Raw genomic sequence first — 20,791 nt, 5'->3', positions numbered from 1 at the left:
GGCTGCACCCAAATGTCTTCTGTGCAATCAGCTGAGTTCTACCAGCTCCCACATCCGCAATGGGGAGCAGGCTCAGAAATCTGCTCACAACTCCTGTCTACAGGAAGGAATCCTAGTTGCAAAGAATCCATTTGTCTGGTAGGGCTGGGTGCTGATAGAAGGGTGGGAATTCCTACATTTCATCTCCCTGTATCAACAAGATACAAGAATAATTGTCCTTCTGTTTTTTTGAAGAACGGAATCTTTCAAGATAGAATTTTTTACTCTATAAAAGGCTATATACATACCCTCCCTGAGTGGAGGCCTGGTCTCAAACACCAACCTTGGCTTTTTTTTTGTGGTGCTGGGGTTTGAACTCAGGGCCTACACCTTGAGCCACTCTACCAGCCCTTTTTTGTGATGGTATTTTCAAGATAGGGTCTTGTGAACTATTTCCCGGGGTGGTTTCGAACCTCGATCCTTCTGATCTCTGCTTCCTGATTAACTAGGATTATAGGTGTGAGCCAGTGGCGCCCAGGCAGGCTTTTTTCTTTTTTTATGGTGCTGGGTTTAGCAAGGCCTCATGCTTGCTAGGCAGGTGCTCTACCATTTAGGCTACACTTCCAGCCCTGCATGCTTTAGTTATTTTTCAGATAAGGTCTCAGGGTGCTTTTTGCCCAGAGATGGCCTGTATTCTCCCAATCTCTGCCTCTCAGATAGCTGGGATTATAGGCATGTATCACCATGCTTAGCTGCAAACTTGGCTCTTTTAGGAGGAGAAATTACCTGTTGGGTTTCGAATTACTGGAAGCCAAAGGGAGAACCAGCTAGGAACCTCTGGTTTTTCACAGTCAGCAAGGGTGGAGTCTCTCTCTTTCTCTAAGGGAATTCTCTACCTGTTACCCAAGCAGATCTCTAACTCAGCTGAAGTGATCCTCCTTTGTTGGTCACCCTAGTAACTGGGACTATATATAGGTGTGGGTCACTATGCTTGGCTAGGGGATGGGATTTTGATGACAAGAGCTTTGTAGGCTTTGGGGGAGTGGGTAGTTTCAGATGAACTCAGATAACTCAGAGACCAGCTCCTTCCCCTCCCCATTCTATGGTGCCCTCCTGCTGGACTGTGTCCTCCCTGGATGAGAGGGAGGTAGGACCTAAGGCTGCTTCAGAAGACTTTCTTCTGGGGCTTTCTCAGTCCAGCCCTGAATAGCAAGGGGGCATCTGGGAAAGTAGGGCCCAGACGTCTAGGAGGATATAGCAGTGTGTAGTTCAGTCTCCCTGATAGATGCTGGATGAAGCTAGCTTTGTGCCAAGGGGAACATAAACTGGATGGTGGGGGTAGGGATTGATTTGGAATGATATAACTTAAGTACTTCTGAGTTATCACAAAATCGTTCACTTCCCAGACGCTGGAGCAACTCTAGAGAGAAGTGTGCTTCTGGTAACTGTTGACCATGGGAGGCTTACCTGTAATAACCTTTCACCCGCTTCCCCCAATTGCCTCCTGAGCGAGGGTTTTTTTTTTTTTTTGGGTGGATTCTGGGGTTTGAACTCAGGGCCTCACACTTGCTAGGCAGTCACTCTACCACTTGAGCCACTCCACCAGCCCTACCCATCCTCTCAGTGAGTTTTGATAGCCTTTCTAGACTGCAGACAGGGACTACCAGTAACAGGCTATTGAGGCTTGAGAGAGATGCCACAGAACACTTCCTACCTCTGTGCCTTTGCATATTTGGTTTTGTTACACCCTGGATGCCTTTTTCATCTCATGCACCTTCTTGGCAGAGGCTAATTGGTCCTGCTAATGTTACTTCCTTTACCTGGCTCCACTGCGGTTCTGTCTTCTGGCCTTCTGGAATCTTCCCTTGAATGCTACTTTGAAATGATTCTGTAGGTGAGTTGACAGAGAGCATGGTTACTATTGAGACTAGTGTCCGCTGTCTATGGTGGTCAAATGGAGGAGATATCTTGAAATAGAACAAAAGTGATTAATAAAAAACATGAAGGAAAAGATAGTCAGGGAGATCTGAACTTAAGACAATAGGTGGTTCAGGAGAAAAAGAAACTGTTGGAAGAGGGGCAATGCTCAAAAGATATAGTAGCTGTCTCTTGAAAATTTTCCCATATAGGGCAACCACACAGTTAATTGGAGGTTACCATATACATTCTCCACAGAGATTGGCCTCCTGGAGGTGCAGACTTACTTTGCTGCCTCGTGGAAGAAAATGTCTCAGCTGTCTGAGACCAGTTGAAGACCTAAAAATAGCTATTAGCAACTGTGTCATCAACTGTCATCAGGGAAGAACACAGGAAAGAATTAAAATGCGTGTTGAGAATGTTTGGGTGCTGGTAACTTCTAGCTGATATGCATGAGAGCACCGTTGTAAAAAGTGGGAGAAGATGGTGACCAGAGTGCTGGTGGTAGTCATCCCAGAGTGGTGGGCTATCTGTTCATTTTTATTTCTTACCCCTACATTTAGGCATTAAAAAAATGAACAAGCCAAGCACCAGTGGCTCACACCTATCATTCTAGCTACACAGGAGACAGAGATGAACAGGACTGAGGTTCGAAGCCAGCTTGAACAAATAGTTTGTGAGACCCTATCTCGAAAAAACCTACTACAGAAAGGGGCTGGTGGGGTGGCTCAAGGTGTAGGCCCTGAGTTTAAGCCCCAGTACCACAAAATAAACAACATGAATATATATTTATAAAATCAGAAAAAAGAACACAACTTGCTTTCATTGTGACATGGGAGCAGCAAGATGCAATAGTTTGTACAGCTATCACTTCATGTAAAAAAGAATAAATATAAGTAGCTCTATATGTTGTGGGTTTTTCATAATCATTTTTTTTCCTGTAAGCATTCTTCAGAAACTTAGCTATAGTTTCCTTTACAGAAGAGGAAACATTCAGAGGTGGACTGGAGTGGGCAAATTATCATTTTTTTATTATAAACTTGTTAAAAAATATCAACAAGGGTTATCTGGTGTGTTAGGGAGAGATTACAGATTCATTTTTTTCTTCTCTGTGGCTTTCTTTATTAAAAAAGAAATCCCGGATAAGTGCTGTATCATTTAACAAATTTGGGGAAGTGCTTCTGATACTAAGAATGTAAAGCATCAAGCCATGGAGGGTGTGGAGGTGCTGTGTTCTGGGGATGTGGTGGGTGAGAGGGGGCAGTGGTGCAAAGGGGGTGCAGAAGAGTCTGCTCTTTCTTTCTTTCTTTCTTTTTATTTTGGTGGTACTGGGCTTTGAACTGAGGGCCTAAAGCTTGCTAGGCAGGCGCTCTACCGCTTGAGCCACTCCACCAGCAGTGGAGTGTTTGACGGGACCATGGCCTGGAAGCACCTGCTGGACCATATTCTGGAGTTTATGGTGTGACATGAAGGGGAGATCCAAGGCTAGATTGGGCTTTGACCTTGTCTGGCCCTAGCAGGAAGGACAAATCAGAGGGGCAGTCTTGGGAAGGCAGCAGTTAGTTTCCCTCTGTGTCCCAAGAGTAAGGGATGAGCCTGGATGAGGGTCTTGATAGAAGGCTGCTTAGAGAAGTTGGTGACTGATTGGGAGGGAGAGGGAGGAACTTTGATGACTGTTTTTTCACCTAAACAACTGGAAGGATAACATGTACTTGCCTGGGGGAGGTACTGGTTACAATGAAGAGGAGGGCTGGATTGAAAGTGGAGAAGGTGATGACTACAGAGTAGCCCCATGAGCTTCTTTGAGTTCATTTGTGTGGGACTAGGTGGTGAATCAGGAGGTATGGGATAGGTGTGGGGCCTGGAGTGAGACAGGAGGATATGATGGGGAGAGGGAATGGAAGCAGGCGGGGAGACCTTCTCCCACCCTCAGAGAAGGAAGACAAGTGCCCAGGGAACCTGGGGAATCCTGTGTTTCTCTCTCCACTACTGGCTCCTCCTCATCCTTCAGATTGTAGCTGAAATGTCACCTCTTCATACAGGCTTACCCATTCCATCAAAGTCTTTTTGAGACAAGATTTCCACTAATTAGCCCAGGCAGGCCTGGAACTTGCAATCCTCCTCCTGCCTCAGCCTCTTGAGTGCTAGAATCTAACCATCCTATCTAAGGCAGTCCTCTCATTTCCATCATACCTTGTCTCACCTTACCATAACCTGTCTAGATTATCTTGTTTACTTGTTGGATGTTGGTTGTCTGAAAGCAAGGACCTTAACTTGGTTACTTCTAAATTTGTAGCCCTTCACATAGTTCCTTGGCACATGTTTGTTGACTGACTAAATAAATGAATGACAGAGGAAGCAGCACAGAGGTACTAGGGAAAGCAGGAGAATATAGCATTTCCACATCCAGGAAGAATTGACGACAGCAGTGTATAGTCTCAATACCCTGAATACCTAAGTAAGACGTGAAGGGAGATAAAAAAGAGTCAAGTGTCTATTGGATCTGGCAACAAGGAAGTCTCTGGTGACCTTGGCAGGAGCAGAGTGGGTGGGGTGAGCAGTGGGGGCTGTGACTCATTTTCACTAATTGGTCCAATACTCCTGAGGAGGAAGCAGGTGGGTTTTTACAGGTAGAGGCTGACCCCAGAGACCAGGAGGCTTGGAGGTGTGGTAGACTTCCGCCCTAGCCAGTTGCGGTATCTCCTGCCCCAGCTGTTTTATTTTCTTTATCTCTCCCTATCTTTTTTTTTTTCTTCTTGGAGGCACTGGGGTTTGAACTCAGCCTCATGCTTGCTAGGCAGGCGCTCTACCACTTGAACTACTCCACCAGCACTTTCCCTATCTAAAATTCTTACTCGTTTACCCTATTTCTTTCTCACATTTTGTCACTGCCAATTGGATAGATAGAATTTTTTGTTTGAATGTTATATATGCTCTTTAATTCTTGAGCTGGTTATCTCAGTTTTTAAAACTCCTGCTTATTTTTTATTTTCTATATCATTTTCTTAATCATATTAATATTTGTCTTCTGTTACCCCCACCCCTGTCCTATATAAACTCTGTGGGCGTGGCTTTTTATTTGCTGCTGATTCCCATGCTGAGTGAGGTATAGGAGGGAAAGCAGGAGTAGGCACCTCATACATGTCTGCAGAATGAATGTGTCAATCCTTCCTTTTAGATGTGACCTCCAGCCACAGGCCCAGCCACTGGAAAGGGATCTTCTGGTATTTGCCCTTCCCCGCCAGAGGCTGGATGGCTAGGTGCAGGTGAATGGCCAGTGGGCAGGCTGTGCTGGGTGGGCAGAGCACTGCCACTTACCTTTATCCTCCTAGGCAAGGCACTTCCTCTCTCCAAGTCTTGGTTTCTTTATCTGTGTAATGAGAATGGTAGTATGATTTAATCAAAATATAAGTGAAGCTCGCATGGTAGTACAGTCCTGTAATACCAGCTACTTGCTAAGGCAAGCCTGGGCAACACAGCTGAGACCCAGTTTCAAAAACATAAACCCAGAGTATGTCAGCATAGCGCCTGCCATGCAGTAGGCAGCCATGATTGGGTTAGTTGTAATGGTGCAATAATCAGCCTGAGTATGCCCCTACCTGCTCCAACCTGCTTCTCCAAGTGCAGGTGACATCTGCATTGGCCAGGGATGGCAAGGTCTGCCCAGAATGGGCAGAGCTGTGGGTGGATTTGCCATGGATTGGCTTGTGGCATTGAGCACCTGCTTGGGCACCGAGACGCATGGGCCACATGCATTTGGTGTAGACACCTTGGCCTTCGGGAAGTAAGGGGGTTGATCTGAGTGTGTCCCCCATAGAACCCGGACCTGGACTCAGAGGCGCTGCTGGCCCTGCCCTTACTTCAGCTGGTGCAGAAGTTACACAGTGGGGAGCTGTCCCCAGAAGCTGCTCTCTTTACCTATATTGGAAAGGTAAGGCCCTTGGCCAGCCCTGACACTTTATTTCCACCTCCCCCCCCCTTCTTTCTCTCTCAGCTGTGGGGAAAACCTGGCCTGGAGTTGTCCTACTCGGGGTTGTGGTAAGTGTGTGTGTATGTTTGTGTGTGTGTGTGTGTGTGTGTGTGTGTGTGTGTGTGTGACAGAGAGAGAGAGAGAGAGAGAGAGAGAGAGAGAGAGAGAGAGAGAATGAGCCTTTCCTCTCATCTCTACTCCCATTGGTCACCAAGTCTGGCCTCACTACCCTCTCGTCCATGACCAGCAGCAGCCTCCTTGTGAGGTGCCCTCTCAGCTCTCTAGTCCTTCAGGCCCAGATCTCCTGTCTCCTCCAGCAGTACCACAGCCAAGGCCAAGGTTCAGGGCGTCAGAACTCTGGGCCTGTCTTGCTCTGCGACTGGCTTTTTGGGCCACAGCATGTCTTCCACAGGAAGTGCTCAAGAAATATGTGTAGAAAGAAAGAAAAGAAGGATAAATTGTGCACTGAATGTGACTTGCACATGATAGTGAGGTGATCAGGAGTGTCGGGTGATGGGTGTGTAAGACAGGGGTTGAAGGACTACAGCTGAGAGACTGCAGGTGAGCATTACTGACAGGACACAGGGACTCAGCAGATGGTATTGCTTCTTCCCTACCAAGTCCCTGAAAGGCTCCTGCCCTTCCTGGTCACCACAAGAGAGTGTTCTGGTTACACATGGGCTCCTCTCTTCCTGCCTTGGGTGGCCTGGTGACAAATATCCACAGTCCTGAGTATGGCAGCACCACCCACTCCTTTCTTTAGGTGTCTGCAGGAGCAGGAGCAGGAGTCACTAGGCTGCTCCTGGCTCCTCCTGCTTTTCTCTCCTTGTCCCTGCGCTATGGTTGAAGGCTCTAGACAGATAACACTCTCAGCATGCATTTCCTTTCAGCCAAGCCCTTACCCCTTTACCACAGTCAGTCAGTACTCCTCTGTGTGACTTGGTTATTAGACACATGAGTCCCTGGGAAAGGGGAGCCTTGGCTGGGCCAGGTGTGGGCTAGGAATGGGCAGAGGAGAGAATGCTGGAACACAGGAGATTGGAGTCTGGGTCCATCCCAAGTGTGTGGCTGATTCCCACAATGAACTGACATGGGGTCTGCTCTGCCTGGTTCCCATCTGCCTCACTGGGCAGAGATGTAGCAGAGGAGTTGGGGTCGAGGCAGGGTGTGAGGAGTGGCCAGTGGTCATCTTCCTCCCAGTCATACCCTGCTAGAGACATCTAAGAATAGTATCTTCTTCCCTTGAGTGCCTTGGTTTTACCCTGGCCCTAGGAGTTTTCCCTGGCTCTGTCTTTGTCTCTCCCTCTGTTTTGTGTCTTGGGGTTGAAGGCCAGAGACAGTCAGGGTGAGGCTGGGGCCAAATGTCCCCAGCAAGATTAGTGCTGGGCCCAAGGTCATTCTCTGTGCTTGTTCTGGGTTTTTTGCTGGTTACCTTTTTCCTAGGTACACTTTAAAAGGCTAATTCAGTATGATATGTGTGTGTGTGTGTGTGTGTGTGTGTGTGTGTGTGTGTGTGTGTGTGTGATACTGGAACCCAAGGCTTTGTGTATGCTAGGTAAGTACTTTACCATTGAGGTAAATTGTTGAGGTTTTTTGTTTTGTTTTGTTTTTCAGACAGGGTCTTGCTATGTAGCCTAAATTGGCCCTAAATTCTTGATCCTCCTGCCTCAGTCTCTGAGTGCTGGAATTACAGGTGTGAACCACCACACCTGGCAATCTTTTATAACACATATTTTGCCACAATTAAAAAAAGAAAAAGAAAAAAAGGCTAGCTTTACCTTGTGTTCATTTTCTCCTCCCCTAGGCCTGGGAAGTGAACAAAGGGACCAACTGTGTGACCTCCTACCTGGCTGACTGTGAAACTCAGGTGTCCCAAGCCCCACGGCAGGGTCTGCTCTATGGTGTCCCTGTGAGCCTCAAGGAGTGCTTCAGCTACAAGGTACTTCATTCCCTGGTATTAGGCCTCCACATCCCCTCTGTCCCTCAGCAAGCTCGGTGTCCTGGGTCACTTGGGGCGCTCAGAGGAAATATCAGGTCCAGAGGCCTTGAGAGGGGACCTGGCCAGGATGACAGTGGTGGGAGTGGGTCTAGGTTGTTGCAGGACTCCTGCCTCATGGGCTGTGTCCTTTTGGTGCCCATCCCTCCTCCCAGGGCCAGGACTCCACGCTAGGCTTGAGCCTGAACCAGGGGGTGCCGGCAGAATGTGACAGCGTGGTGGTGCAGGTGCTGAAACTGCAGGGTGCCGTGCCCTTTGTGCACACCAACGTCCCCCAGTCCATGTTAAGGTTGGGTTTCGGGTTGGTCCTCGGCAAGGTGAGGTGGAGCGGATGGGGGGCACCTGGGCTGGCATGACCAGTCTGACCCATTCCTGCTTCCTGCAGTTATGACTGTAGTAACCCCCTCTTCGGCCAGACCGTGAACCCATGGAAGTCCTCCAAGACCCCAGGTGGCTCCTCAGGGGGTGAGGGGGCCCTCATCGGCTCTAGAGGCTCTCTGCTAGGCTTAGGCACTGACATCGGAGGCAGTATCCGATTCCCTTCTGCCTTCTGTGGCATCTGCGGCCTCAAGCCTACAGGAAACCGACTCAGGTATGGTGGGTGAGGGGGCTTCTGGATCCCTTGCTTCGTGACATTGGCCTAGCCTCCAACCTCTCTGGGCTCCAGGCAGGAATTCACTCACCAGAGTTTGCTGGAAGAAAGTGTTACCACCCCCAGCCACCATAGTTTCTAGTTTCCGGTGAGGGGAGTTTGGAGCTGCTGCATGGGTTTGGGATGGGCCAAGGGCGGCTACTTCCTGTTCTCAACATCTTGTGTTTCTTACCTAGCAAGAATGGCCTGAAGGGCTGTGTCTATGGACAGGTGGCAGGTGAGGACTATGGTGCCCTTGAAGAGGGTGGGGGTCAGCCTGATCTACCTCTGCTAGCTACTTCTCTGGTGGGCAGTGTCTGGTTGCCAGGCCACTCTAGGTCTGAGGCCCACCCTCTTTGTCTTGGTCATACTCCTGAGCTGTGGCCCAGCCCTCACTTGGATCCAGCCCCAGAGCCCATTGGTTGCCAGGTGATCCCTGTTTCCTCTTCTCCCTGCGCCACAGTGCAAGTCTCTGTTGGCCCCATGGCCCGGGATGTGGAGAGTCTGGCGTTGTGCTTGCGAGCCCTGCTGTGTGAAGACATGTTCCGTTTGGACCCCACTGTGCCTCCCCTCCCCTTCAGGGAGGAGGTGAGTAGACAAGTAGAGGTAGGGTGGGCAAAGGTGTGAAATCAGGCAGTGTGAGTCCCTCACCCAAGGTCTGAATCTAGAGTCAACTGCTACACCACATATTGCCACTTGGTGGCATCCTTGTCTGCATTTGGAAGCCCTCAGGCTCTTAGCCTATGCTGTTGTCACTGAAGAATGGGAGTCAGGAACTACCTCTAGCCTGAAAATTCCTTGGGGGCGAAACCCTGTACTTGGGCTGTATTTGACCTCAGTAAATAACCTTGCTTACAGTATTCCTGTCCATATACCCTGCAAATAGGCAGATGTGCTTGACACAGACGGAGCGAGCTCTGGGCAGTATGGAATGTTGGCTCCCCTAAATATCACAGAGACAGCCTGTTGGTCAGACAGAACTGATCTCCTTACTTTTCCAGACAAGTGAGCTCTGGCTCAACAGAGCTTGAGCATCTTCTCAGAGAGCTGGGCAGTGTGGGGCCTGGCTTAGGCTGGTCTTTCAATATGGTGATTGGCTGAGGTTAGGTAAGGATCATGATGGAGGGGGTGAATTCAACTATGATATATTTGATATATTATAAGAACTTTTGTAAATGCCACAATGTACCACCAGTACAACAATGAAAAATAAAATAAAATAAATGAAGACAAAATAAAACCACTTAAAAAAAAGGATCATGATCTAATAGTTAAGGATTGCAAGGATAAGTTAAGGATAAGTTAAGGAGGTGAGAGGTTCAGAGTCCTAGGGCATCAGTGTCCTTGGATGCTTTCCACTGAAGAATTGATGGAGACGGTTCCAGAATCAACAAGATTACTTGTAGTTATGTATAAAGTGTTCAAGAGTAGTCATGTTTGGTGGATATGGACAGAGGAACAGGTGTCACATCAGTGTGGCTAGTGACCTGTGAGCCTGATGAGGCTCCACTTAGCAGCCCTGCATTTCTTCTATGCAGGCCTCTTGCCTCACCCCCACAGGCAACCTCAGAGGAGCTGAGGGTCTGTGAGCTGGAGAATGTGCTTGGTGTTTCTGGGGGTGGAGCAGATGGTCAGATCGGGGTGGGGTAGGGTGGGCTCTCCCTCCTCAGCAGACACATTCAGACAGTTGCAGCCTGAACCCCTTTCTGAGAGGAAGGAAAGGAGGGAGGTGATTTCTGTCTGGAGGTCTGGAATGGTTTTTTATGGGAGCAGGATAGGTGAAGAGCCTTGGCTCAGGAGACAGGATGCTTGGGTCTAGGCCTAATCGTTGTTACTCTGCAGAAAGTGGTTGGGAAAGTCCCAGCCCCACTCTGAGCCCCAATCTCAAACCTCAGTTTCTTCTTATGACAAGTGGGAATTCATCTCCCTGCTCTGGTTACCTCCAAGTCATTGTGAAGGTGTTTTATGAAAGGGTCGGATATGGAAAGTCCTGACTCTGTTGATAACCCATTTTCAGGGGAAATGGTGACAGGAATCTGGGCTGCAACTTCACAGTTATGGCTGAGGCTGAGTAGCTTCTCTTTTAGAACTCTGCCTTGGCCATCCTTTCCTGTTCCAACCCTGCCTCTTGTGTTTGCTTCTAGGTCTACACAAGCTCCCGGCCCCTAAGAGTAGGGTTCTATGAGACTGACAACTATACCATGCCCAGCCCAGCCATGAAGCGGGCGCTGCTGGAGACCAAGCAGAGCCTTGAGGCTGCTGGTCACATGGTATGGCCGTGGGCGTCTGAAGTCCTGGCATCTCTACTCCTCCAGGGGAGCCTTCCTGGTACCCCTGGCGACTTCTTCCCAGGCTCTTGGCCTATTGTTTAGTCATTTGGGATGATGAGAACGTGGCCTGCGGGACATACATGTATAGCGTGGGCTGACCAGGAGTATTGTGGCTGGTGGTGGGTGGAAAACTCAGCCTGCACTGGGCAATGTGTGAGTGCTGCATTTGGAGGTTGTACCATTAATAAAGGTACACAGTTCTCCAGAAGTTTCTGAGGCCCTGAGACTGTGGGACAGTGAGTTTGGTCTGCTCTCTGAGACAGCTTTCTATGTGGCTCCCGACATCTCTCCTGAGGGCCATTTTACAGTAAGGCTGCCATTGTGGCTCTCATGAGAGTAACTATGGGGCAAGACTGGTCCATCCTATGCTTAGGGCCACTAGGACAGCATGTGGGTCATGGGAACACAGCGTTGTTAGGTCTGGGGGACTCACACCTCTCAACCCCTGCAGCTGGTTCCCTTCTTGCCAAGTGACATACCTCATGCTCTGGAGAACCTGTCGACAGGAGGGCTCTTCAGTGACGGTGGCCAGAGCTTCCTCCAGAGCTTGTGAGTGTTGTTGGGCTTTAGAGTCTGAGGTGGGATCAGAAAAGTGCCCAGACCCGGGAAGAGAAGCTGGGCTCTGTGACTCCCAGGGTGGGTCTCAGCCATACACAAAGAAGGTGTGAGCCTTCTGGGCAGGAACCTTGCTGCCCCACTAGCTGTGCAAGTTGTACCTGGAGATACCTCACCAGGGAGACTTTAGAAAGGTGGTGCCAGCTGAGAGGAGGCTGAATTGTGCATCCATAGCCTCCCCTGAGCTGAGCTGGTTGTAGGGTAGGGGTGGGCAGGACATTTCCTGTTGTTTGGAAAAGACAGGACCAAGGCAGGAGAATGGGGCATGCATATCAGGCTATGACTCCAGACTCCTTCTGATCTTATCCAAGTCTTTCTTTCTGAGCAGGACCTCAGTTTTCTCTTCTGTGAAGTGGGTGAGTTATAGCAGACTCACTTTAAGGGTTTGGCAGAGTTTATGTCTAGAGAAGCTGGTTCTCCTTGGCTATTCTCAGTCATTGAAGGGACAGAGGACAGTCCTGTGAAGGTGCCTCTTGGAGCTGTGATTTGATGGCCATAAACCTATTTTCTCTGCCTCATTGTGGGGCAGCTTGGCTCCCTCAGCTTCGCTCAGTCCAGGGCCCAGCCTGTCTTGTTTTCCCACTGATCTCGCAGCCATTGAGTATAGTCCAGGCTTTAAAGTGTGGGGTTACCTCTCGCTTTGGCCCTGGGAATAAGGCCCAGGATTGGCCACTTGAGACCTTTCTTTGAAATACTGAACCAGCTCAGAGATAGGCTTCATGCGCAGTCCACCCTGGACAGCCCCCCTTGAACCTGTGGACTGGTGTCAAGGCTGATCCAGATGTGCCCGGTGTGAAGCCTGGGCAAGGAGATGTTGCCCTCAGTCCTTATGATCTGAGCTGGATCTGCTGGAGAGAGAGACCCCAAGTGCTTTCTTGGGAACTCCAGTGGGGGTGGGGTGGAGCCCAGGTGTCCCAAAAGACAGATGAAGGTGACAGATGAAAGGGTTGGAAACCTGTAATTTACTGAAGTCTGGGGAGGAGGGAAGTATAGAGAACAGTAGAAAATGGGTTGTAGTTGCTGTGCAGGAATCCAGGAGGGGTGGGCAATGGGAGCACCTAGACTGGCTCTTTTTGTCTCTCAGCAAAGGTGATTTCGTGGACCCCTGTTTGCGGGAACTGATCTTAATTCTAAAGCTGCCCAGGTGGCTTAAAGGACTGCTGGCCTTCCTGCTGAAGCCTCTGGTGAGGGTATAAGATGTTTGAGGGGCTGGGCTGGGTTGGGCAGAGCCTCTAACATCCTGACATCCATGGCCTCTGTTTCTTTCCTGCCTCGCCTTGGTCTCTTGGTTTGATCAGGTATTCTTCTCTCTATCCCTACCCCTGACTGCTCTCCTCCCCATCCCCTACAGTCTTAAACCAACCTTCCTACTGAAAGGGTTGCATCCTGGGGCCCAGGGGACACAGAGGAATGAGGTGTGGGTGACTGCCAGTGCCCCAAGCTGAGTCACTGACCCTGTGTCTGTTCTGCTACAGTACCCACGGATGGCGGCCTTTCTCAGCAGCATGAGGCCTCGGTGAGAATCTTTCCTGTGCCCAGATACCTGCCCCTTGTCTATTTCTACCCATCTGAGTCCAAATGGCTTCTGGCAGGAAAAGCCCTGGAGAAAGTAGTTTCTGAGGTCGAAGTGGCCCAGGCAGACAACCTCTGTGGCCCTCAGATGGGACCTAGAAGCTGTCTGAGCAGGGTCCAAGTCTGACTGGAGAGCAAGGGGTAGGAGGGAACTGGACGAAATAGAAGGAGGGAAGAAGGTTGGTCTAGCTGGCCACAGTGGGAAGAAGAAGTTGGCATGGGCTGGGGTGATGTGTGGAGGCTGGACACCAGGGAAGCATGAAATGTAGAAAACTGAACTGAACTGAGCTACACCAGGTTCTACCTGCCCCTTTGTGGCTTAGGTAGAAAAGCATGGGTTCAATTACTCCATTCCCTGTCTGACACCCTGTAAACTGATTCCTTCTCTTACCTCCAGGCATTCAGGATCTTTGACAATTCTGGCCTCTCCTGTGTCATGAGGGTAGCAGGGAATCAGACTTAATCTAGTGCTGTCTCTGTTAAGTGGTCACTAAGTGACCTGGCCTAAGTCCCTTTGGGGCCTAGTTTTTTCATCCGGGCAGCAACACCTCAAACTTCTGCTCTCTTAGAGCTCCCCTCAGATTGAATGATATGGTGAGAATAGGATGTCTGATGTTGCTCATCCCTGTGACTGTGGTCATGATAGCTGGTGACTTCATTCCTTTTGCCCAGGTCGGCTGGAGAGCTCTGGGAACTGCACCATGAGATTGAGGTGAGGCTTGAGTGGAGGGGGAGGGGCACCTGCCAGTGGGGTCTTTTGGTTACTGCTTCCACTGGTCTCCTGAAGTGATCTGTCATTCCCTCTTCTCTCTGGGTCACAGTGTGGGCCCTGCTTTCTGATGCTTATTTGCTCAGTGCCTGTCCTTAGGGGCTGGGTTAGTGTGAGGCTCCTCTGGGACTGTAGTGTGTGGCTTCACCTTGGCAGAAAGTGTATCTGTGGTTTAGGTGGGAGGTGAAATATGATGCTGCTGCTCAGAAGCAGAAGTGCCTGCCTGTCCGGAGGACCTCCATTGCCTGGTGGCTCAGCTCAGATCCAGTGGCAGGTCTGGGGCCACAGCCACCCAGCCACCATTCCTGCATTGGATGCCCTGGATCTGAATGCCTCCCCTGGCATGTGGGTTTCCCCTTAGATGTATCGCAACTCTGTGATTGCTCAGTGGAAAGCGCAGGACCTGGATGTGCTGCTGACCCCTATGCTGGGCCCTGCTTTGAACTTGAATGCTCCAGGCAGGGCCACAGGTGAGGCCTGCTGCCCTGCCCATTCCCCTGGCACCCCTTCCTGCCCTTTCTCTTCTATGAGTTCAGTCTGTGCTCTGTAAAGTTTCTGGGAAGTAGAGGAGAAGAGGAAGTAGAGGGTGAGGAGTCCACCACTGGGAGAGGACCTTAACCTTGTGGGCCTCACTGGCTGGCTGGAAAGATGGGAGGCAAGGGATGCTCTGGTGAGGGGAATGAACTCCCCAGTGTCATGAGCACTATTCAAGTTGGGGATCTTGAGTTACAGACTCTGTAGTTTTGGGTGGGATGGTATTTGAATCTAGGTGGGCTTAGAAAAGCCAAGGAAAAAAGAACATTCCAAATGGGGGAAATCATGGGCAAAGGCACAGGGCTTGCAAGCATAAGTGGATCTTTTTGGGCTCCTGGGTTATTTTTGCTTAAAGCTCAGCTCTTTCCCTGACTGTGAAGGCAGGTTGCCTTTACACACGCAGGGTAACTGAGGACCAGAAAGAACAGTTGGCATTGTAGGTGGCAGGGCCTGTGGCAGCCACTGTGATGTGTTTCAGGAGCCATCAGCTACACTCTGCTCTACAATTGCCTGGATTTTCCTGCGGGGGTGGTGCCTGTCACCACAGTGACTGCTGAGGACGAGGCCCAGATGGAACACTGCAGGGGCTACTTTGGGGATATCTGGGACAGGATGCTGCAGAAGGTAAAGCTGCCCACTCATACCCCCCCCACCAGCATACTGCCCCCTCCAGCTCCAGCTGCTATGGAGGACACAGTCAGCATTTGCAGTCCTTGCCAGCCTGCCTTAAAGCAAGCCTCAAGCCTGCTTCTGGCCTCACTTGCTGCCCGTCCTCTCTGGTGGAACACTTGCTGCCTGGACCTGGGGTGGGGTCCCACCTCACTTCCCCCATCCTGATGCCTGTGTACCCTGCAGGCCATGAAGAAGAGCGTGGGGCTGCCTGTGGCTGTGCAGTGTGTGGCTCTGCCTTGGCAGGAAGAGATGTGTCTGAGGCTCATGCGAGAGGTAGAGCGACTGATGACTCCTGAAAAACGGCTATCTTAAGGGCCACCTGCCTGCCTTGCTACAGAGGACCTGAGATCCACATGCTCTGTGGCCCAGCCTAGTCAGGACACTCTGCTGCCTCACAAAGAAGTGCTCAGCATGGGGCAGAGGCTTGCACATCCCTTCCTTTGTAGACGTGCAGAAACCCTCCCCCACCATCTGGACCTTTCTTCCCCTCTGGTCCCCTCTTCACCCTGATCCCTTACCTATGTGGCAGCCAGCCTATATACCATGAACCAAGGCCCACCAACAGTCAACAGTTCTTCATCTGTGCACTGTCTGGGTATTACCATTAGGGTGTTTGGGGCTGGAGCCTGTTGAGAAGTGGCTTTCCACAGCCAGCTGCAGCCATGTCACTTTCCTGCTCCAAAATCACCCTGGCATCTATAACCCACAGGATGTCCCTGGCACTTCACTCTGGACACTTCTTTCTTGCTTGGACTCAGCCCAGCTTTGCTGGACACTGCCCTGGTTCTCCTTCCTTCCTTTGCTCCTTTTCTCTGCTAACATGCCCTTTCTGCTCCTCTGTTGCTCAACCCTTTGAGGCCCAACTTGAATTCCTCTTTCTCCAGGATGCCTGCAATTCTTCCTCAGGGCCCTGAAGGGTTTGGGCTGTTTCCTCCTAGTCTGCTTTATATGGGGGCATCTGTGGTGAGTCTATCTCCCTGAGCACACTGACTCACCTCGATGGCAGGAGACTCCACTGCTACATCTTTGTCTTCCATGGTCAGCACAGGGCAGCAGGGGAAGTGCCAGAGTTGAGTGGACACAGCTGGCCCTAAGCTGGTGTTGTTGGGCAGAGGAACCCACCAGCCTGAGGAGGAGAGCACAAAGCAAGGCAATCTGGTCAAGGATGCTCACAGAGCCCACCAAGGCCTGGATTGCTCTAAGAAGGCATCCTGGAGGATGGGAGGATCTGTGTTAAGTCTAAAAGTTCTGGGAGGCTGAGATAAGGGATAAGAACATCCAAGGGAAAAGGGGCAGTATACCAAAGACCAGGGTGATCTTGGCAATGGCAGGCATGTTGAATGAACACAAGGGAAGCAGAGATGCAGGTGAGGCCAGATCAAGGTAGACCTGGAGTCAGGAACTTGAGCTCTGTCTCAAGGGAGATGAGGGTTCTTGAAGGTTGTCATACAGGTTCAGTGAGGAGGGCAGATTGGAAGGGCAAAGACTGGGGAAGGATAAGGACATTTCTCCATGATCCCTAATCTGGGGAGAGGGACCTGAGGCCTGAGCTGTTGCCCAGGGCAGAGAGGGGCTGTCTGGGAATTGAAGTGAGTTGTCTCAGCCCTGGCCAGACTACCAGCTCATCTCTTACTGGATTGCATTGCCTGACAGGTGAAGGGCAGCTGGTCTGTGGCAGACTAGGAGTTTCTTGCCTCTCTCAGGCAAGAATACCCTTCAGAATACCCTGATCTTCCTTGGTCCCAGCTCTAACTCTGCTGACTGGTGATGTGTCAGGGTCTGTGCTCTGGGAGCATGGCAGGCCCCTGGCTCCCATCTAACCTGTTTCACATTCTTTACAGAGCAAATTGCTTACCCAAGACTTCCTTCTCTAGCCTGATTGTTCTACTCCACCAGAAGTGCTTTTCCCTTTACGACTGTACCCAGTGGTGACTGCAGTCTACCAATGCTCTCTGCCCTGAGAGGAGCCAGTCACATGCAGTCACTGCAATAATTTCCAAACAGGACCTCCAGCTTCCATCCTCATCTGTCCCCAGTTCATTCTCAATATAGTAGCCAGAATGATCTTTCAAAAGTGTCAGATTGAGTTATTTCCTGCTTAAGACTTCCATAGCTTCCCATCTGGCCTAGAATAAAATCTGTCTCCTCCTTGTGTCTTTTTTTTCTTTTTTTTTTTCTGGTGGCACTGGAGTTTGAACTCAGGGTCTTATACTTGCTAGGCAAATTCTCTTACCACTTGAGCCATGATCCCAGCTTCCTCCTTGCATCTTACAAACCTGTGGGATATAGTTCTTGGGGGTCTCTTCCTCTCATTCCCTGTGCTCCAGCCACATGAGCACCTTTGGTTTCTTGATCATCTTGAGCTGGTCCCTGCTTCACTGGTACTGGCGTTTTTGAACTCAGGGTCTCATGCTTGCTGGACAGGCACTCTACCATTTGACCACTCCACCAGCCCCTTGAAGCTTTCTTGTTAGTTACTCCCTCTGCTTGGCCCACTTGGCCTCAGTGTCACCTTGCCTGATCACCTGCTTGTAAAGGTCTCCTCTGTCACTTTCTATTGTCACCCTTTTTATTTTGTTCATAGCATTATCACTATCTGAAATCATTTATGTTACGGGTTTTGTCTTCTCCACTAAAGCAACCATACTGTTTCTTATTGGTGACTATATTCTTGGTATGAATGGCACACAGAAGGTGCTTGATTAAACCAGTGAAGTTAAATGAGCATTTGCTAGTGGCCAGACACTGTGTTGAGTGCTGGGACTGCAGTGGTGGGTGAGACAGGTGTGGTTCTTGTCTTCATGGGGCTTAAATTGTGGAAGATTTTTCTCAAAAGAGGGAAGGGAGAAATGAAGACCCTACAGGAAAAAAGGAGAAAAGGCATCTTGAACTACATTTACTGAGTCCTTACTATGAGCCGCCTACCTTCTGGGCACTGGGTCATCATGTCATTTAATCCTCCTGTTAACCCTATTATAGGCATTTTTAAAGGTACTTACAAACTTTCAAACTTAAATTAAAAAGCAAAAGAAATAATCAGTAAAAATTCCTTGAAAGTAGTCAGGTGTGAGTGGCTCATGCCTATAATCCTAGCTACTCAGGAGGCAGAGATCAGGAGGATCATACTTTGAAGCCAGCCCAGGCAAATAGTTTGTGAGACCCTATCTCGAAAACCCTTCACACACACAAAAAAAAATAGGGCTGGTGGAGAGGCTCAAGGTGAAGGCCCTGAGTTCAAGCCACAGTACTGCCAAAAAAAAAAAAAGTAAATGTATTAGCATTTCTAGTATAGGAATCTTTGTTCCATTTTACAGAAAGATCACATGTCTTGCCCAAAATCCATGACTGGAAGTGGGGAATTGGAATGGAACCTGGGTCAGCCTCTTTTGGTACCTACATGAGCTCTTTCTGGTGTCCCATGATGCTGAGGAGGCACAGTGACCAGAGGAAGGACAGTAGAAGTCAACTCCTCCCTTCCCTTCCCGTCCACCAGTCTGCTGACTTCAAGACCTTCCAAATCACAAAGCTGCTGCCTGTTCTCACAGCCTTTCCCCTTTTTGACCTTGTTCACTGCCACAGCTCCTTGCCTGGCCTCCCTTGCTTCCAGGGTGATCTTTTCTAGGTATCCTTAGAAATGCTTCCTATGGCAGTTAGGGATCTTTCTAAATTGTGTCTGATCTCACTTATGGTTTAATATCACCTGTGCCAAGTGCAGACGCCTTCCTCTGACCTACTTTCCCCTGAGATAGAGAGACTTAGCATGTCCAGTGCTATGTAGAAATGCTTCCTATGGCAGTTAGGGATCTTTCTAAATTGTGTCTGATCTCACTTATGGTTTAATATCACCTGTGCCAAGTGCAGACGCCTTCCTCTGACCTACTTTCCCCTGAGATAGAGAGACTTAGCATGTCCAGTGCTATGAGGAAGGAGTGGCAGAGATAATGGAGTGGGGATAGGAAAAGGTAGGAATGGAGGGTTCCACCTACTATCATTGCCTCAATGGAGAATTATCAGGTGCCTTGCAAAAGATTCTCAAATTTATGAAACTTATTTTCTAGGGAGTGAGATAGAAAGTAAGTACATAGATAAAGAAGATAATTGTCATTCATAAGTGTGATGGAGAAGTCAAGTGGGGTGGTGTATGGGGGAAGGTACAACTCAAGAAAAGGGGGGGTAGCAAGACCCAGGTGCTTTGGGGTCTGGTACAGCTGCCACATGGCCTGGGGAGCTGAGGGTATCAGTGAGGATGGAGCAGGGCTGCGGAGAAAGGCACAAGGACAGAGGAAAATGAGTTTTGCGGGAGCTTTGCAGATGATGGAGTCAGAGTGTTGGAAGGTGAATGACTCAAGGTTACCCCTTGGGTTGTGACCAACAAGTCATTTGACAACCTCATATCTGCTCCTAAGTGATCCTCGGGGGCTCACACTCAACATTATCAACCTCAATTCCTTCCCACCCAAATCTGCAGCTTCTTGAGAGCAGTCACCAGCATCTATCCTTACTTCCTGAGATGGGCTTCACTGAAACATCCAAGAATGGAAGGGTTCCTAGTCCAAGTCCCCTCTACTCTCCAGTTTCCAGTCAACCATGTTTCCTGCTCCCTCCTTCTCCCCTTCCCACCCAACCACAGACCCTTCTTCCACTGGGAGACCCAGAGATGGGGAGGTTGGAGCCCTGGGCTCCCAGCTGTCTGCTTCACTCTTGGGTCATCTCCCCTGGTCAGGTGCAAGATGATCCCTAAGGTCTCTTGCCTATCCTCCCCCCAGGTGTCCCTTTCTTCTCTGCCTGGGTCCCAAATGCTTCTGAGGAGGCATTTATCCACTATGGGCAAATGGCCTGTAAAAACACCTCTGTGTGTCTGCCTATGTGGAATGCAGGGCCTGGTGATTGTCCTGAAAGCAACAGGAAGCCAAAGAGGTGACCCATCTGGAACTCTCGAGTGTCAGATAGGGTGCTCGAGGGGCGTCTGAGAGAAGGATCTGGGGAAAGTGAGTCAGAGCCTCAAGCTGCAGGCTTGGGACTTTCTTCAGGTTCGTCTCTGCTGATGCCTCTTCTCTGTGTGGTTGGTGTCCCCAGAGAGTCCATGTAGGGGTAAGGACTGGCTTGGAGGAGGCTGGGCCTTGCCACACCCAGGGCTCTGGGGTGGGTGGGTGCTCTGGCAGTATAGCTGACAACAAGCTGGAGGTGCTCTTGAAGAAACAGCAGATTCATCCACACAGGGTGGTGTGGCTGTCTTACTCCCTGGGGGATTCTCCTGCTGGCCCAGCTGGCAGTTGCCCTGTTCTTCTTGCAGCATGCTTCAGCATGGAACAAGATCCCTAGGACACAGAAGCATAGGAAGGTGGTGCTGCAGCAGACAGAGGTTCTGGCTCAGCAGCTTAAGATGTCAGTTCCTGAGGCCACCAGCCCCAGGGAGCTTTGGCTGTCAGTCTCCATACAAGAACCCCTCCTCAGGACAGTCCTCCTCCCATGGCCTCACTCCTTCAGAAGACAGGGAGCACTGATGGGCCATCCTCCACCCTCAACTCTCCCTAGCCTGCTCTTAATTTCACCAGTCAGCTCTTCCTCCAAACATGGACATGGACTTGGAGCCCCTGGAGGTCGGGCAATGTGTTGTTTCTGTTCTCCCAGCACTCAGCATCTGGCTTAGTAACGTGCTGACTTGGGATATAGAATACACACACGCACACACACACACACACACACACACACACACACACACACACACACAAACACAACTTAACTTTGAACTCGGGACCTTGTGCTTGCTAAGAAGGCTCTCTACTACTTGAGTCACATCCCCTAG

At 50.0% G+C, this 20,791-nt stretch overlaps 1 protein-coding gene across 4 annotated transcripts in view; it reads left to right on the top strand.

The window, feature by feature from the left end:
• Window positions 1–20,791, top strand: part of Faah (fatty acid amide hydrolase) — a 73,874-nt gene that overhangs the window by 1,669 nt on the left and 51,414 nt on the right. Inside the window, exons 2-15 of one of the 4 annotated variants that reach the window (XM_020178549.2) lie at window positions 5,714–5,827; window positions 7,671–7,805; window positions 8,018–8,151; window positions 8,248–8,454; window positions 8,691–8,731; window positions 8,957–9,081; window positions 10,638–10,763; window positions 11,275–11,372; window positions 12,523–12,622; window positions 12,914–12,954; window positions 13,683–13,722; window positions 14,141–14,249; window positions 14,792–14,937; window positions 15,169–17,710. In XM_020178549.2, the coding sequence (XP_020034138.2) occupies window positions 5,714–5,827; window positions 7,671–7,805; window positions 8,018–8,151; window positions 8,248–8,454; window positions 8,691–8,731; window positions 8,957–9,081; window positions 10,638–10,763; window positions 11,275–11,372; window positions 12,523–12,622; window positions 12,914–12,954; window positions 13,683–13,722; window positions 14,141–14,249; window positions 14,792–14,937; window positions 15,169–15,297 (1,545 nt within the window). In that variant the 3' untranslated portion in view covers window positions 15,298–17,710. Of the gene's footprint in view, window positions 1–5,713; window positions 5,828–7,670; window positions 7,806–8,017; window positions 8,152–8,247; window positions 8,455–8,690; window positions 8,732–8,956; window positions 9,082–10,637; window positions 10,764–11,274; window positions 11,373–12,522; window positions 12,623–12,913; window positions 12,955–13,682; window positions 13,723–14,140; window positions 14,250–14,791; window positions 14,938–15,168; window positions 17,711–20,791 lie in introns of those variants that run through there. The other 3 variants (XR_012449923.1, XM_074080238.1, XR_012449924.1) reach the window with 3 other exon arrangements.

The sequence above is a fragment of the Castor canadensis genome, chromosome 7 (assembly GCF_047511655.1).
Source record: "Castor canadensis chromosome 7, mCasCan1.hap1v2, whole genome shotgun sequence".
In the NCBI taxonomy this organism is placed as follows: Eukaryota; Metazoa; Chordata; class Mammalia; order Rodentia; family Castoridae; genus Castor; species Castor canadensis.
This window is presented reverse-complemented; position numbering and strand designations above follow the sequence as displayed.